We start from the raw sequence: 19,053 nt of genomic DNA on the forward strand, positions 1-19,053 counted from the left end.
AACAAGGAATCTGAGCTGCAAGTCTACCTCCCAACCAGGAAGGGCGCAAGGTAAAGTTGGTGCTACACCTTCTCCAAGATGGGTCAACTCAGTGGTGGGACGGAACCGAAAGTTGGCCATCTTGAGGAAAGGGCGTAGCTGTATGATTGTTTAACAACTCCACTGTGATCAGCTGTGTTGCCCGCAGTGATTGGCAGTACAAAGGAGATGCAGCTACGCGAGTATGGTCCCCTTATGGTGAAATTGCTAACGCAGCCGGAATGCTGTTTGTTTGTTTTGTTTGTTGCCTGCGCTGCAGCCAAGAATTACACCACGGGCTGACACTAGTGGAGCCGGCACGCACCCCTGGGGCACCTACCCTGCACACAACCACAACTCGTCCCTGCACAACGGCACCTGCACAGAGAGAGAGGGCACTTGCTTTGGGATTACACTATAGTACGCCATTGGAATATTTGTGTTTTTTTTTTTTTGTTTGTTTGGGACTACAATCCACCGTCGGACTGTCCCCAATCACATTGCTGGTAGCGGGGGTCCTTTTGAATTAAATAAAAGCCGGGCATTTTTGGAACTGCACTTGAGACTGGACATCCTATTGTTTCCTACAACCTTTGTTAACAATGAAAAGAAAAATGACAGGTACATTATTTAAACAGCTGTAGCAACACGTGGGGACGTGCAACACTATATTTTTTTGGAACTCCGCTATCTACTCTTTAAACGGTCCCTTAGCAGCTTCATAAACGGTTTTCTTTTTACTATTATTCTTTAATATATTCATAGTATATTTCAAACTGTAGTGCTAAAACTGCATGTGGTATTAAAAACAGCAACTTGGCAGGCTATTGTACTAATTTAAACACTAAAATGTGTGAAACATCTTGAAAGGCCAGCAGTTCCTTTTAGTCCTTGTGTTACTGGTTCAGCTTTTAGATTTTTGGCAGGTCAGCCTCAACATTAACCCTGCTCACCTCAAGAGTACTCGAACCCCAGTGGGATAGCAAAGCAGTGCAGCCAGCCCTGCTAACTGAGAGCTTATAACTGTCTTGATAAAGGCTAAACACCGAAACATTTATATATTTTTCCCGAGGTCTCTATGGGTCTCGGATTTGACACCATGGATTTTAAATAATAAAGAACCTGTTTTTTTTTTCGTGCTCCCTCAATTTTTTCTGATTTATATTTGCCTACGGCACACAGAATGAAAACTTAACCAGAGGCAGTGGTGCGATGATTTACTACTGACCGAGTTTCCGCCTTGATTGGAAACACATGTGGCTTGATGTTACAGCAAAGTGTGAGGGTCTCTAGCGCATCAGATATACCATTTTGGGGGATTTGGGTACTAAGGACTTAAAATAAAATTTGCAAGGGTGTAAGGGGGCATTTACTTGCATTACAGTTATGGATACTGTGGTTAATAGACAGGCTGCTTTTTAAAAAGGTTCAGTTAATAGCAGTAGTAGCTTGCCGTCTCATTTAAAGGACCCTAACAGCCCCCTCAATTAAGACCCCGCCACCCCATCCTGCACAACCCTCTTTAGAAGTCACATTACTAATCACACAGATCTCCTGGATGTGTTGCTGTCTGGTGTTGCTACTCTTTCAGTTACCTTGTAGCAGTGGTATAGGGAGCTGGAGGTGCTCCAGCCTCTTGGGCAGGTCCCAGTTAGACTCGGGGTGGGCACGGGCACTGGCAGCTCTGGGCTCACTGAGGTGTCCTGGTTTTGTCTACAGATGTACTTGGCTCTGGTTTTACAGTCCCTCACCTCCCACAGACCTGTGGAGCTGCCTGTCGTCAAGACCACACAGCCACCTTTGCTGTACCCTGACAGAGAAACACAGTCAACATACAGTTATAAATACACTCTGTTGCTGATGAATTGAAGGATCCATCAAAAGGTACGATGTTGTTTTTAATGTCTTTCCAAGCATGGATGCTCCTTGAAAAATCCTGAGGTTATCGATAGGTATTGGACACTCAATAGTGTTAAATGCTAAAAAAAAAAACTTTTTTCAAAGTCTCAAAATTCAAATGAAGACTTCTATGTGAAAAGTTTTTCACTGAAGTTATTAAGTTTCTTTTAGTATTTCAAAATGTTTTTTATAATAATAATAATAATTTAACTAGTGATGCCAAACAACTACGGTTAAAAGTGTTTATTAAAAAGGTAGTCTTAGAATAAAAGCTCATATTAAGCCAATATATAAAATATCCACAAACCTAAATTAACTGCAGTCTGATTTAGAGTATTAATTTTATTTTAATTTCTCAAGATCTGGGTCATAAAGCAAAGGTTCCAGTGTCTTTTTGAGCTCTGAACAGCACCACTGTTGTCTTCCTTCCCACAGCTGTAAATGCGTTAATAATGTAAAAACAGCTCACAGTTCAGGAGTTCAAATCATCTCAAAACTCTGAACCGTTTGCCCTGGTTTGCTTGAGCATGTAAATCACACTGCGCTGCACAAAGCTGGTTTCCCGGTGGTTCGCACCTGGCTGGTCCCGGTTCCAGTTGGTGTATGTGACCTCATCACCACTGAGCCAGCGGAACGAGCCAGTCCTGTTCTGGTCGTGGAGTGCGGTCCAGATTAAATCGTTTGTCCGGCGGTAGACCAGACTGCTGACAAAGGCCTGCTCGAACCTAAGAAGTACAGACAGTGATCTTTAATTCTACACGGCAACATTGCCTTGATGCAATTCTGAAAGCTGAGCGGCCACAGCAGCAAGAAGCTTTGACAAGAGCTCACAAATGCACACGACTAACGAATAAACTCAAAGCTGACGGGTTAAGGGGTCAGGGCTCAGCTGAAAGCAGTACCTGTTGGTGATGGTGACGAGGTTCGACTCTTTGACAGAACATGCCTTCCGCGCTTCCTCAAAGGACAGGAGCTCCTCTCCTAACCAATAGCAAGACGGACTGTGCCACTTCCAACCCTAGATGGGGGAGGGAACAGGGATGAGAACAACTAAAACAACACAGTTATAGCAGAAGCCACCGGTTTGGCAATCATGGAAGTGAATCCTTCCAAGTATCTGTTAACTGATAATCTGCGTCTGTCAGAAATTATACATGCTTTCCTTTAGTTTTCAAAAACATGACTGCTCTTGAAGTACAGGATAATTAAATTGGCTGCAGAGCACAGAGGAACATCTGTGAAACTGAAGTACTCATACATTCATTTTACCAAGGCAGTAAATAAATGAGAGCTATCAGCAACAGGCAGACGTTGATTGCCGTGACCTATATCCACTATGTGTGCATGTAAATATGCAACTTTGACATACAAAACAGAGATGCAAGGCAGATGCCTCCACGTAACCCCATTTCTTGTGCTCAAGAATGTCCTTACCAATTTTCATCACAGAGCATCTAATTTAGTAATTCACAATATCACACAATGATTTTTACAGTATCGTCTGCGAATAAACACAAAACCTGCCAAGTTACACAAATTAATAATACATACACATTTTTCAATGTAATGTTTCTGATGTTTAAAGTGTTTTTTTTTTTTTTTTTACTAGTTAGCATCTCATTTCAACTACAAGACTTCCACCACCATCTGCTCTTCATTACCTTCCATCTGGCTAACATCATAAAAAATGAAATTAAATTAAATATTTGAGTGCACTTGAAAAATAAATGCTTCATAATGACATGTCCGTTGAATGTTAAGGTGTAGGTCCATCGTGGCCAAACATGATGATGCTGATTCTTAATCTTTGCAAGGCATTTCAATTACTCTGCAGGGAAATGTGAATATTCTATTTGTGTTGAAAAATGTGATAATGATAGATGTTATAGCTTTAAAAAAGTTACATGGTTTAACAAGTGATGATGAAATTGCTTTTGTTACTGAAACAAATGTAGTTCGTGCTGTTTAAACAAGGAATGAAAACCAACATTTCCCAGAATGCCACAGCTATCCAAGAACACTAGTTTACTGACAATCAGCTACACTAATACACCTGTTTAGAATTTAACAGGCCAGGCATGTATAAAAGGTCAGGTTTTAAAGACAATAGCTGTATGTGGGAAGGTAAGTAACTATGTATAGACCTGAATGTGGTGTACATTAAAACAAAGTATATTTAAATCTGTGATTTGTCCATTTAAAGCCGCTAAACCAAATTAGTGTCTGATGAAAAGGCACAGTATGGATCATGTTAAGTTTAGTTAGCGTGCCAAAACATGAGCTTGGGTTTATTTTTTTTTTGCAGTTTGTTAAAAGAAGCAGTGTTCCTATTGGAAAAGGGATATTGCGGAAAAATAAACATACAGGTATCATCTTGTTTAAACCCATCGTTTGCTGTGGAGAGTTCTTTAGCCACCAAAAATGTGTTAGGAACCCAGAACAAATATTGTGTTCAAATATACACTGTAAATAAAGAAGCTTTGTCACAATTTGTAATTAAGAAAAAAAAGTTTTACATTGTTAATATATCATTGTATTACCCTACTTTAGCAAACAGTATGAAATGCTAAATTGAAATCGCCAGCCCTTTTCCAAGTGTTACGTTTAAAATGTGTCATGCTAATTAACTAATTCTTGAAAAGATTATTGCGTAATAAAACGGTATTCGCTTTTCTGTTGAATTGTCATGACTCACTGTTGTTTCATTAACAAATTAACGAAAGTGTTCTGTGAATTTGTAACACTAACCGTGGACTCGTAAATCAAAATAAATTTGCCCCGCATGCCCCTTCTCGTCAGAGCCACTCAGACATGCTTTGCTGTGCTGAGGGTGTGTGTGTGTGATATTTCCTTAACATTACACAAGAAATACATGTGCAGCGTGCTAGCTACAGTATCTAATGTAAGGTTCTCTGTGTGATGTCACTCCTTGAATATGAAAAAAGGTAGTACACAGAGAAACAAGGGTCCTAAGTGGTTTTATACTGGGTCAAAAATAAATAGAAAATTTAAAACATGTATTTTAAAGATTTTCCTCCAAAAAATATGTACATTAAAAAATGATGTAAAAGTCTTTTCAGGTTGTAAAATTTGATTGGAATCATGTATTTATAATTTTTGTAATGTTATATATCTTACTGTAATATCTTGTAGAAGGTGTTATTGTTGCATTTTATATATTTCTTGAAGTACACAGAAAAAAACAAATGTACTCTTATGAGTTTGAGTAGTCTGCAAGGCATTTGAACATCTGTCAAATTATACTAAATGTGTGATAATACAGAAACCCTGACGCAGAGATGAGGAAGTATAGTGCAGTGAAGGAGTGTGTGAAACTAGCAATGAGAGGGATAAAGCTGATTTGAAACATACTGTAGCTGTGATGTCTTGCGCAGACCTCTGGGGTGCATGCCAGCACTTAACAGTGCTTTCTTTCTGTACGGAGGGATGACAATGCTGGCCGGGGTTCAGCTCAGGACAGACATGATTAACAGTAGAGCTTTCAATATTTACAACACAAATCTTAATGACTGCTTAATGTAAACAGCTGCTAAATGGCTTGAACAGCTGCTACTGCTCCTGTGTATGTGGAGGATGGGTTTGCAGGACTGCCATAGGAGTTCTTTGCCAACGTATTTGTTTCCCTTCAATACAAATAATTATAGCTTTGAAGGTTGAAACCCCCAAATGACTTGGTCATATACATTTTAAAGGAAGAATAAATATGATTATTCTTGGCATGAATATACAGTCGTCAATGATTATGTATCTTGTTGCACATCATGCAAACTACAAATGTGATTTTAGCGCACTGTTACACATCTCAATGCAGACACTGGAGGCTACAGTAGGTTACACCACAAGCCTGTAACAGGGGGGAGCATGATCTGGATAAACTGCGATCCTTAGAAGACTTTGTTGAGAAACATATTGCCCAGTTGATTTATGACTAGGGCTTCTGATTTTCGGTTTTAAGAGATAAAAACCGATAAAACACCTACGATACAAAATAAAAAATGAAATCGGTATACAGCCAATAAACACTGGAAAACACCAGAAAAACTGTGGAAATGGTTACTCAATTCACGTTGACCACGCTTTCCCATTAAAAAAAAAACAAACCTACTAAAAAAAAAAAGTCGCTCCTTCCTGCCTTGTATCTATCATTGATTCGTTCTGAATACTTTAAACACGCCACCTACTGAGTGACAGCACATTCCTACATTTCTATTGGAGACTTGTAGGAAACGAATTTCGGACCATCATGTTTTCTGATACAAAGCCTCTCTCAATGTTACAATGTACATGTTTATCCGTCACAGCCTGCATTTTATTTATTAATTTTTTTCTCGCACGCCAAATCAGTCTGTCTTTATTGCGCAGTTGCACAGCGGTTCCACCAGTTTCACATGACGTGTCCACAGTTGTCTCTTTTGGCAAGTGATATTTTCAGAATAATATCGTTCTGAATTAAATTATTGTTGAAAATATAGTACTACAACAACATGAACTACAGTACATCTAAATGGAAGCCTACTTATATTAAAACACAGTCCTTTCAGCTATGTATTTTTTTACATGGTATCTTCTGTGTTCCCTGAAAAAATGGACAAGGGTTGGAACGGACCAAAATGAAATAATCAGATATGTGTCACACTCGTTTAACCATCACTAAGGTCAAAATTTAATCAGGTCGAATATGTGAGTGGTGACTGTACAAAGAATTAGCAATGACTTTAACTTGTATAGCTTTTCCTTAGAAAAATCTACACATTCTTAAAAAACACTATAAAAAAATACAAGAAAATAACCGACAGATCTTCAACAGAAGAAAATGGACAGTGATAATATTGCTAGTGGTAACCTTGATAAGAACTTATTAAGGTATCCTTTAATACAGTAACACATGGCAGTACAAGGACTTGGGGCATATATCATGTCAATTAAACATTAATATTATGAAATATGACTAGTCCTGTGAGACAGTACAGGACAGTAAGTGTCCCAAGGAGAGTACATGACCTGCCCAGTAATCAGTAACAGACAGTGTGTCCCGAGGAGAGTACAGTGACCTTCCCAGTAATCTGTAACGAACATGGTGTTTGTGAAATATAATTTATTTAGCAAAAAAAAAAAAAGTTTCTTGGCAACGGAGCAGGAGTGTGTCACTGATAATAACTCGGACTAAGGGAGTTGCAGGTTCCCTGATGCTTGCCAGTGTGCTGGACTGTAAGGCTGGGGGATTATTCTTCTGAAGGGAAACAGCTTTGAGAATGACAGCTATGTGGAAATCAGCTGCAGCAAGCTGTCTGCAAACTACAGTGAATGATTATTCCTTTAACAATCACAGGGCTCCTTATGCAACTTATAACATGTCTGCGAGGAAAACAGATGCCAGTCATTAGCAATAATCATGTTTTGTGCACCATTATTGAATCATGTTGAAACTGAAAGATAACAGTTCCTGTCTTCTTTTGAGTGACTCAGCAGTGAGATAAGAATTGTTTATAAGAAACACATTACTTTTTCTGTTTTTTTTTTCAATATATTCCACTATATTTCTTCAACTTTTACTTGGGAAAGTTCACCCAAGAGGAAGAGAGTTTTTCTCCCAAACACCCCAGTGTATCAAGTTCACGATCCCTCCTGCAACAATGCTACTGCTCTGATTGAAATGAGCGGTGTATTGTGGGAACAGAAAACCAGCACTATTGCAGGAGGGAGCGTGACACACAATCCTTAGAAGAATCTTAGATCTTAGATCTCCTGGCGAACGCTCCCAAGTAAATGTTGAGAAACGTATTGCCCGGTTGATTTACAACCCATGATGTGCATTTACAAATTTCAATATTGCAATATTTTAAAAAGTAGAACACTTCGATATGTACAGCACGGGACACAGCAAAGGTAATGTAATGTGTTGCTTGTAAACACTGCATGGTGTACTGTAACACTTTTACATGCAAATCTGTTGCAGCATACTAACTTTGAAATATGTAGCCCAGATAAGTTCCTTGAGCCCAAAAAAGTTTTAATAAGAGGTGTCTGAGTGCTTTTTTATCATGTTGTATTCTTCTTAATGATTCGGGTCATTGTCTAAAATACCTAATACTCTAAATAAATGAATAACCAGTACATGCGCATACAGAGGGATGTCAACATTGCGTATTAATCACACAGTATCTTCAAAATATTTCTATATCAAAAGTTTATTATAGAGGATGTGAACAGGCTGGCTGTAGGGGTGACGTCAGGACAGAAAGGAACACTCACAGGGGCAGGCAGTACTGGCAGGTGAAACTGAGATACTGCGGCGCTCAGAGGTTGAACAAAAACAACACACTGGCACTTGAGGCCAAAACAAACAGACAGACAAAACAGACTAACACTTAACAAACAGCGGACGGACAGACAAACAAACACGGTGAGTCGGAACAAACACATAAGTATCGTGCTGGTCCTTCCAGTACGAAACAGCAACTGTATGCTTTAATTTACTTTTCGATCCTTCTCTCCACACCCGATCTCCACTCACCGAACACACAACCTCGAGTGAGTAAAATGTGCATCTACATATACTGTTGTGCTGGGATTCAATTACTAATTAATTATTCACTTGAATCTCAGCAAGTGAACTAATTTGTGCAACACCATGCTCACATACTATTAAACACTTTAGATTCACGTGCCTAAATACAACTATATATTTTAAATCACTCGTGCTACACAGACCCATTTATATCTTGTGCACCAATACCTACACACCAACATTAACACACCACACGCAACATATAACATAAAATACACACAGGGGCAGAGCACACTGCCACATATGGATGGACTTACACAGCGGGCACACAAGAGATTTTAGTAGTCCCTTAAAAAAGATTTCTAAATGATTCAGTCTGGTTTTGAATAATAGTAATCAATTACACTGTTGTACAAATACAAGGCTAAAATTACCACCAAACACGATACCAATACAAACACAAACAAATGGAAATGTTTAGCTCTACACTATTGCAAGAAGGAATGAAAACATATAAGCAACAAGTCATCAGTCTTCAAGTCATCTCCAGCAGTAGTAGCAATAGGACAGTGGACACTGTTAAGTTTCCTAGTAATGACTGTCCTGACAACTTCCTGTTTCTACAGCTTCCCACTTTCTCTTGCTTGTCAGTCAAATTCAGACAAAGTTGTAAATATGTCTGTGGCAGGGTGTAATGGTGGGTGCGTGCGTGGGTGTGAGTGGGTATGTGCGGGTGTATGTGGGGAATAATGGGATGGCACAGAGGGGGTTAAATTGCTCCCTGCCAGAACACAAATGGGAATGTGGCTGGGGCCATAATGGAATAAGTGATGATTAATTAGGCTCCAACCACAGGTGTATAAAAAGGGTGATCACAGGTGTTAAAAATGTAGAATTAATGCTGGTGAAGGCTGATGTTTGCGTTGATGTGTGCTTTGCTTTGGTTTTTTGGAGGGTATATGTACAGTCGTTTTTGCGTAAACCTTTTATTTTGTCCACTGTGCCTTCTGTTTGTGGTTGTTTTTGTCTAGTTTTGTAATAAACGTGCACAATAGTGCTTAAACCTGCAGCTTGTAGTGTCTGAATCTCTTGCCCTGATGGAAACAGCCTTGTCACAGCATCTTATGAAACACCAACATTAAGGATGCAGTATAAACAGATTGATATTGAAAAGGTAAGAATGCCCGTTGGCCCTTGGACCCTACCTTCTCACATTCGTGGTCCTCTTCCTTCTTGTCGGTCTTTCGGCCCTCTTTCTTGCAGATGGACGGCAGTGTCATGTTACAGGGGCTGTCATTCCAGCGGCCCTCCTGAGCAGCACAAAGAAGACCAGCCACATTGTACACGCTGCTTACCAATTCATGGAATTCAATGTGCAAATCTAACAGTACATGTGACTTAATAAACATGTAAATCAGCAGAAAATGCAACTTGGTACAAGTGTAAAATATCACAGTTATATCCTTGTAAGAAAGACTACTATTGTTATTTCTGACTGTTGTATTTTTACACCCAATGGGGGCAGTGTTGCAGGGGGACAGGTTAATGGTGACACTCTGGTGTACCAGCTGTGCTAAGACAGCAGACATGTTTGAGAGCTATGTTGAGGCCAGGAGGATTTAAACTTCAAAGTTTAAAAAACAGTCACCAGGATGTTACAAAACAGACAATGATATACACAGTTAAGGATTAGTAGCAGTATGTAAAAGGAGAATGGTTAGCCCCTAATTGCTGATGCTGAAAGCCAAGTTAGGGGAGAGAGAACGGTTTACAGATCAGAACACAAACAAAAGAGAAGGCCCTTCATGAAATCTTAGCAGGACGACTCTTTTACATTTATGTAGTCAAACCCTCATGGAGCTTGGTAGAGGACTCTAAATCCATGGCCTTTGGGATTAATCACAAACTGTTCATGAAACGTTTACTAGTATAGTGAATACAAACAGAGCTGTGGCCGGCAGTAATAGCAGTGAGATTATTTGTATATGTTATTGAGAGCCATGACGATGTAGTTTATTGAATGGGTTATGCAGCGTTTCTGTGACCCGCTGTACTCACAGGCCCCCAGATGGTCACACAGTCCTCCTTGTTGTTGCCGAAGTTGTTGGGCTCGAAGGGGTGCCAAAAGGTGAAGAGAACTTGGGTGCCGTCAGACCACTCAAAGTTCATCTGCTGCTTGCCATCGTTCAGACCGATCCACAGCTCATCCACATCTGACAGACAGGAAGAGTCACAACGGCACACACTCTCTGGATATTGTCTTTCAATGTAGTCTACTTCCTTTCTGTCCTACAAGTTCAACCTACCTATTTAAAGTTAGTAATGGAACAACTTTGAACAACCTTTAGATCAGCATTAACACATGTAGGCTACTTAATGTTTTTAATTAATAATTGTTTTTGTTTTAATTTCTTTTTGCTTTTTCTGTTACCATATATAAGGCTGTGTTTTATTTTTTTGAAGAATAATTTGGGCTACCCCTTCTCCCGCAGCAAAGTGTCCATTGCTTCCCTGTCACTGAAGTAATATGAACAGAGATTTTAATTTAAAATATATTAAAGTATTTATCACTACTACTGCTATAGTCTCTGGAAACTGATATATTTTTAGTAATGTACACTCTTGTGCAGTGGCAGAGGCTGGGCAACAAACCACAAACCACAAGCACATGTCTTAACCACAAAATAGCCTTCTGGAGTTGTTGTAGAAGCTAATCTCACCAACAGGGGTCAGAATGTATAACAGCAGTGTCTTTGCAAGCCTAGCCACTAGTGGTGCATGGTAACCCGAGTATGTTAAGTCCAAGCCCCTCAGCCTTCCTCTTACCGCGCTTCATGTACTTGACGACAAACTCGAGCTCGAGCAGGGTGTGGATGCTCACAAGGTCCGCCTCCATTTTGTGACAGGCTTGACGGGCCTCCGGCCAGCTCGTCTTCTCACTGTTGCGAAGATAACAGCTGGACTGGAACTGCTGCCAAGCTCCATCGCACTCCACCCTCTGGTATGTTTCTGCTGCACCGTGACCATGTTTCAAAGGGAAATATAAAGGAAATGCTTAATTAACCACCCAGCTGCCTCTTTATTTTGGCAATTTCCATGTTAAAAATGCTCTTTTTTTGTGAAGATTTTTCATTCTTAGCCCTCAAATAAGCAATTTGGACAATAATCCGTTACCTTTTTAAAATACACACTTTTTTTATTGTTATTATGAAAAGCGGAAATATATTATTTCAATAGATCTTAATGTGCAGGCATATCACTTTCTAGAATTAAATTATTTTTTGGGTGATAGATTTCAAAGCAGACACACTTCAAACCCTCATCTATGCTAACGTCTTTATCTAGCACATATACTTCAGAAAACGTGCATCGCAAATTTTCAATCACATCATATTCTGTGTCTTCCCCAGTTTCAGGCACAGGTGTATAGTGCTGTTATATGAATTATTATCTGTGTGTAAGTGTAGGTACAATAAATAAATAGGTCGTTTTGACCAGTACCAATTCTGACAAGGCTTCTTTACAACCTGTAAAACCAACAAATAAATAAAGAAATCTCCTTGTATAATTCTCCGTAGATACACAGGCATCCATTTTTCACTCTCCGCTATGTGTATACAGATGACCCGGTTTGTCAAGCACATTTCTTAGGGACTGCTGCCATCTGTCACAACTGCAGACAACTTTACTCTATGGTCAACTTATTTATTAACTGAAACACGTTAAAAAGATGGGTTAAACTTTGCAGGTGCACATATAACCCCCTGCATGCTTTTCTCACGCGAGTGACAAATTTGGACTCATTTGCACTGCATGTGGAAATCGCAGGATAAGCAGCTGGGTGGTTAATAACATAAGATCATTTATTGTGTATAATTCTTTTTTTGATTTTATTTTATATTTTTAATAAATTTGGTGTGTCCAATTATTTTACCCCTGATTTCTCCCCAATTTACAAAGTCCAATTATGTTCCTTCACCGTGGCAACTCCCCACACAGCTCAGGAGAACTGACTGTTCGGTGGGCATCCTCCGATCCCACGACCGAGCCAATTTCCCCTTTTACACCCAGGAACTCGAGAGTGGATGTCAGAGATCTACCGCCCTCTAGAGGACCACTTGAGCTCACCAGGCCCCTGGCCAGTAGGGTCCGCTGTAGATCAATCAAGATAGAAAGTCCTCATTGGTTTTACCTCCCTGACCCGCAAGAGTGCCCGATCCAACATGATGCTCCTTCCACAATCCCCAGTAAAGCCAGGATGAGAACTTGCACACCACACGACGAAGCTTTTACCAGGAGAGCCACTCGGGGACCTCTTGTGTATTGCTCTTAAAGCTCATTTTCTATGTGTGTGACAGTGCAGTGTGAATAGCATGTTTTTACAGCCGATTGTCAGTTTGCCATGGTTATACTAAGCATTTACTAGTTCACCATGTTTTGCCATGATTTTTAATATGCTTTACCATACCTCTCTGGTCTCTCAATGCTTACCTATGTTTTACCATGTTTTGCTCTTGCTTTCTAACTTTTATAATGGTGATGAAATATTTTTCAGATTGTAATATCTATATACAGAAATTAGTATATTACTTTTAACAAATATTGTCTAAAAGATGTGTTTTAAAACGCACCAGAATGCACCTTTTTTTACATTCCTATGACTCACATTGCTGTAGGTGATTATGAGGACCAGATTGTTCCAAATGGTTTGTGTTTGTTTTGTAATAAAGATTGTGAACTCCAGGCTCTGTGATAATGGTACGTGGTAATGACAGCTTACCTGTAGTAGTGTTTGGGGTCGTGTTGGGTTTCTTCTTACAAACATAGGGCAGCGCCATTTCGCAGTTTTTGTTCTGCCAGCGACCGGAAGTCTCGGTCCGGATAACACCACAGCTGTCCTCCTCAGAGTTATCCGGCTGGTCTGAGAAAGAGAAAGGGGAACGGGGAGACTTAGACCAAGCATTTTTAATAATACATAAAAATAGTTCCGGTGTAGGAATTTCTACAATTACTCAATGACTGAACTTCTGGTGTACAATTTACCAGTTACCAGTTCTCCGAGAGACCTGCAGTTTGAGTTATTCTTTTTTCAGATATCTGCCACAGCTACCAAGACATTTAATATGGAATCCCCTAGTTGTTAACCACTAAAAATATAAAACTGAGGCTGAAAAAGATGAGAATATCCAGGTCTCGTGAAGCTTGCGTGCATGCTGTGGATGAGCTCGCAATGGTGTTTTTTTGTTTTTTAAAGTTAAAGCTATTATTTGTTATACATATTATAACATCTGTGGTTATTTTATGTAAATTTTAACTTGGACTTCCAAAACGCCTTTGACAAAGCGCCACTTGAAAGACTAATCCTCAAGTTGCAATCTGTGGGAATACAAGGTAGTACATGCAAGAGGACACAAAACTGGTTAAAACAAACCAGAGCACGTGTAAGAGGGGAAGCCTGTAAGTTGGGTAGTGTACTCAGTGGAGTGCCGCAGGGCTCTGTCCTTGGACCACTCGTGTTTCTTATCTACATCAACGACTTCGATTAGGGGATAATTAGCAAACTTGTCAAATCTTCAAATGACACAAAGATTAGGAGAGCGGCAGAAAGACCTGCAGCCACCCAGAAAACGTGGCAAATTAAATTCATTGTCAACAAAAACTGAAGACCCAAATACGAAATGGAGGGGGTGGGGCTAGAACATAAATCAGACACACCAAGAGAAAGAGAAGCTGAAAGAGAGGTATCATGGAGGACATGACTGAATTCTTTAAAATGCTAAAAGGAGTTGACATAGTTAACCCTAACCAATAAGGCAGTACAGAAACCAGTACACAACTGGAAATTAACTGGAGGATCAGGGCAGAGGGAAAGAAACACTTCTTCAAACAGAGAGTGGTGAGGGTATGGAATGGGCCACCTAGTCATGTTGAGGCAGAATCAGTTGGCTCCTTTAAGACCCAACTTGAGAAAGTATTGAGATCAATCAGTTACTATGAACTGCATGAGCTTAGATGGGCTGAATGGCCTCCTCTCGTTCATAAAATCGCTTATGTTCTTATCGCTGGTGCATATATTCTAAATGCACTGTTAGAACAAAGAAGAATTAGGGAGACATGATTGAAGTCTTTTAAATCTCAGAACGAGTTGACAGTTAACTCCAACCCTTACATTCAGCACAGTACAGAAACCAGGACCAGAGGACAGTTGGATCCTTTGACCCTAATGCCCGCAGCAGTCATTTTGGCTTTTTTTTTTGTTTTAAAATTTAATTTTCTCCTGTCGTGTAACACATCCGGGGCTGTGCGTTCATGTACCTTTCTGTCCGTATGTATTAAATATTGTCACAAAGCATGAAATGTGGGAGTGCAGAAATAAAGGAGATCTATTACATTATACCTAAAAGCCCCGGGAGCAGTCACATTGACGGCCACACAGAAAACAATAGTATTGTGATTATACAGAACAGTATTCTACTTTATTATTTTTATTTACCAGTCCACAATGTGTTTAGCTGTAATTAGATTAGTCTCTACTCCCTGCCTGAGCAAATGTCTATTGTTTTTCAGTCAGCCTTTTCAAAGGCTGGCATCTGCTTGCCAGCTGTGCTATTTTGGTCAGTCAATCAGCATAAGGACTAGTGAAAACAAATACCAGAGACTGTGGAGTTTTACAACACAAGAAAATATAGAGTTGATGTTTTGGATCCGATGGCATGGAAGTATTCTGCGAAAGCTGGTTCCTGACGGTGGCCTTTTCAGGTGTTTTACAGTGTATTGGATCTTGCAGCCATCAGCTTCTGGGTACTTTACAAAGAATGCATAGAGAAGACTTTACCAAGGAGAGAATATATTTTACAGTTAGCACAGGAACTTCACAAGAAGCATTTGGACCGCCAAGCATGCACCCACAGCTGAAGCTGGCAACCCCGCTGAGAACCGCATGAGACACTAATGCCAGGTTGGTAAGTGCAATAAAAATAAAACTTCGGACAGCTGTGCCATGTGCAGAATGGCAGCGTGGAGAAGCGCATTATCTGTCTTGATTATGAACAGCCTTAGACTGAAGGTAAAGGAATACCCTTTTGTCAAAAAAAGAAAGAAATTATACTTTTTTTTTTATAACTTCTTGTTATATATAATATGCTTCGGTTGTTCAGATGTTTATGTAAAGTACTCAATAAAAAAAAAAAAAAAAAAAAATTACATCCGACTAGTATAACAAAAGGAGAAACATAGTGTTTTGAATACAGCCATCAGAAAGACTGCTGCGGGGCTTCTAGGTATGAGTATATCTCCCCCCGTCCTTCTAGTGTTAAGACCCAACTTGACCGTTTAGATAGCAGCTCCTAGGAGGACGAGTTTGGTGCACTGAATGGCCTCCTCTGCGCAATGATCAGAGAGCTATAGATCCAGGGCTTACCTGGTTCCCAGTTGAGATATTTGAGAGGAGAAGCGTCTGACCACTGCCAGCCTCCGTTGATGTCCAGGTCATTGAGGCCAATCCACAAGGAGGAGCTGTACCCAGTCAGCAAGCCTGAATGGACACACGCGTGCACACACACAACACAAAGACAAACACACACAAACACAAAACACAACACATACACAATAACAGATAGAGACACACAACACAGAGCACACAGACACAAACACACACAGCACAGGCACAACAGACAGAGGGCAAATATGAGAATCAGAATAGAGTTCCTCTTATAAAAGATCACAGAGGTAAATGTGCCAAGGGAATTTGAAAAAAATAAGGAAACTATGCTTTTACTACAAGTTTACTGCTATTCATTTTCACTGTAATATTATAGTTTTCCAATGATTTTCCCATGGTTATACAGTGCATTTACCGTAATTAGAAGTGGCACCATGTTTTTTGTATATGCTTCTTTATATACTTTACCATACATCTCTTAGTTGTACAGTGTTTCCAGATGCTTTACCATGCTTTCATTATGCTTTATTGCACTTTGCTTTGCTTTTATTGTATTCCCCAAGTTTGAATGCTTTAAAGGCCACTAAAGCCAACAGTCTGTTACCAATTATGACAGCATATCTTTCACATGCAGCTTATTAATTATCTCTTGAACCCATAGATGCTTCAAGCAGCATTGGCCTTTCTTTCCTGGTAATTATTCTCTTTTGTTTATGGACACTTTTCCTCAATGTTGCAATGAGTTTGCGTGAGTGTGGTAGACGTGACTGCTGCTGCTCACCGTTAATGTAGGTCTGCTCGTGGATCTCGTTAATGCTCAGCAGGTCTGCCCCCTGCTGTTGACAGCTGACCCTCGCCTCGCTCCATGACAACGTTGATTGGAAGTTGAACTGGTAGCAGCTGTTGGTCATCGGGTCCTTATCCCAGAATGTCTCACAGCCGGGGCCTGGAGACAAAGCACAGGTCGCTGAGGACCAGATCTCAAACAAAGCAAACTCTAACGGCGAGTTACACAGACCACGATTAACACTCGTCTTCCACTACCTTACCTAAGGTAACAAGTCTGGTGTCAGCATTCAAAAAGCTAAACTGATGCATGCACCACCTGTCTAAAAATGTAAAATAATGCTAGCCAATAACGCACAGCCTCAACGATCCTGTTTTAAAAAGAAAGGCTCTTCTGTGATACTGATGTGGCTTCTGCATGTTTACTGAAGCTGTATAACAGTTCAAATATACGTACATTGCTAACAAAGCCACTAAGCATTCAAGTCCCCAATCATAATGTTGAAAATGTTAGTTTATTTGTCTTATTTCTGTAATTGATTCCCAGTACAAGCATGTTTTCTGTTTGATAGTGTATCCAGACAATAAAGAGCATGTTTCACGTTTGCTGGAATTCTGATCAGGCCTCGATTAGGGCTTGGTTTTAGAAAATGAATGCAGGTTTTTGATCTGTTGTTTATAACCCTATGCACCAGAATTAATAACAGCACCGATGAGAATTAGAGGCAGAGTTAGGAGTAGGAGACACTTTTTACTCAAGGTGTGGTGAGTGTATGGATTTAATAGCTAAGTAGTGGCTGCTGAGTCACTGGGATCCTCTAAATGCTACGGAGACAAAGTTCTGGAATCAGTCAGCAACTAGGAAGCAGGTGAAGGTGTGTGCATTGTTCTTTATTGACTGGATGTTCTCAAGGTGTGTGCATGAAAAAGTTTTAGTAAAGTATGAAACTGAGCACTGCTTGTGACTAAACCACTACAGCTCGTACACAAAACTGCCTCAGGAAATAACTCTGAGCCTTCAGGAACATGTGAAGTTGTGCGAGTGTCTGTGGTACTGCGCCGCTCAGCTTTGCCACACCAGGCCTGACCCGGCTCAGTTTCTGAGATATCACAATGAAGAATGCCAGACGGCAGGCTGAAGGCACCTTTTGCACTGTACAGAGTGCGATCTGCTGGGACAGGACTGATGAGGTTTTCGCACATGGTTCTAATCACATCCAGTGTTTTTCTTGCAGAATATGAGTGGAGCCTCAGCATTAAAATCTTTTAGTCTACAGCCAGACCTCAGGGGAGTTGCATTCCAAAGCTAAGCTTGTTCCCTCACTCCTTATCCGGTACTGTGTTTGATGTGGACAGCAGTGTGTTCTGTAGCCCCTGGTAAAGGAACCACAGAGACTTGCAGCAGAGAATGATATCCATAGCAAAATAATCCGATCCATTTTAAAAACAGGATGCAACATTTTACATCTATTCCAAAGTGATAGAGTATTTTAAACATAGTTATTTCTATAAGAATCATCCGCTGGGATTAAACATTAAAATTCCACATAGCCAACAAAATAATTCCATAAATCTTGCCCATTTTGCACTTCTATCAGCTACATAGATATTAAATGTAGCAGTTTTTTAAAAAAGCGCATTTTACAGCAGTCATGCATTTTCAGTTCCCAGTGTACTTGCATTGCCTTCCAAGAATCTGTTACTGCTAGTGACAGGGAGAACCCTGTCACAAGCAGATGTGTGCAGCTGGAACGCAGAACAGGAGACCCGTTGCTAAGCAACCAATTCAGCAGGTAGGCTCGCCAGTGCTGAGCTGACTGGGAGGTCCAGATTGGCTTGGGGGGGCGTGCCCTGGTAGGATGCACGCAGCTCAAAGGGCGTCCGCGCCACAGCTTGAGGCAACTGCACCGTCATGCTACGCAGAGGGGCACTTTATTTACATCAAGGAGGAGAATGTTCTCTGCGTAGGATAACAACTACGGAACCCATCAACTGCAAGACGGTGCCTGTGAAGGCTCTGCTCAGCCAGGACCGTCACAACGACCCGGAGTCGCTGGGAGACTAGGACTTCAGGAGTAAAGGCAGTGGGATAGTTTACAGGATGCTGATCCCAACCAGTGTAGAGAGGAGAGAGTAGCAGTAGGTTGCTGGAGCAGGACGTCGCTTTTAATGATACTAGCGATCGGCTTGTGTGGCAAACTTATTTTTTAGCATTGTTTCGCTTTCTTTATTAACTCTGACACTTGGACTACCATTGCCTACCTAGTCACAGCACCTGTGTTAAATACACCTGCACGCCTGTGCGGCATTTTAACACCCAATTCTCTGTGTCTGCATTATTGCACAAATCAACCGGACTGCTGTACTAATTTGTGTTAAA

General features: G+C 40.5%; 1 protein-coding gene across 2 annotated transcripts in view; it reads right to left on the reverse strand.

Moving 5' to 3' along the window:
* Positions 1–19,053, reverse strand: part of mrc2 (mannose receptor, C type 2) — a 62,982-nt gene that overhangs the window by 22,575 nt on the left and 21,354 nt on the right. Inside the window, exons 4-12 of one of the 2 annotated variants that reach the window (XM_041231429.1) lie at positions 16,669–16,833; positions 15,867–15,980; positions 13,227–13,367; positions 11,273–11,455; positions 10,505–10,659; positions 9,652–9,756; positions 2,820–2,935; positions 2,494–2,642; positions 1,614–1,828 (exon numbers count right to left, since the gene is read on the reverse strand). In XM_041231429.1, the coding sequence (XP_041087363.1) occupies positions 1,614–1,828; positions 2,494–2,642; positions 2,820–2,935; positions 9,652–9,756; positions 10,505–10,659; positions 11,273–11,455; positions 13,227–13,367; positions 15,867–15,980; positions 16,669–16,833 (1,343 nt within the window). Of the gene's footprint in view, positions 1–1,613; positions 1,829–2,493; positions 2,643–2,819; positions 2,936–9,651; positions 9,757–10,504; positions 10,660–11,272; positions 11,459–13,226; positions 13,368–15,866; positions 15,981–16,668; positions 16,834–19,053 lie in introns of both variants that reach the window. The other variant, XM_041231428.1, reaches the window with a different exon arrangement.

This window comes from Polyodon spathula, chromosome 28, assembly GCF_017654505.1.
Source record: "Polyodon spathula isolate WHYD16114869_AA chromosome 28, ASM1765450v1, whole genome shotgun sequence".
Taxonomy (NCBI): Eukaryota; Metazoa; Chordata; class Actinopteri; order Acipenseriformes; family Polyodontidae; genus Polyodon; species Polyodon spathula.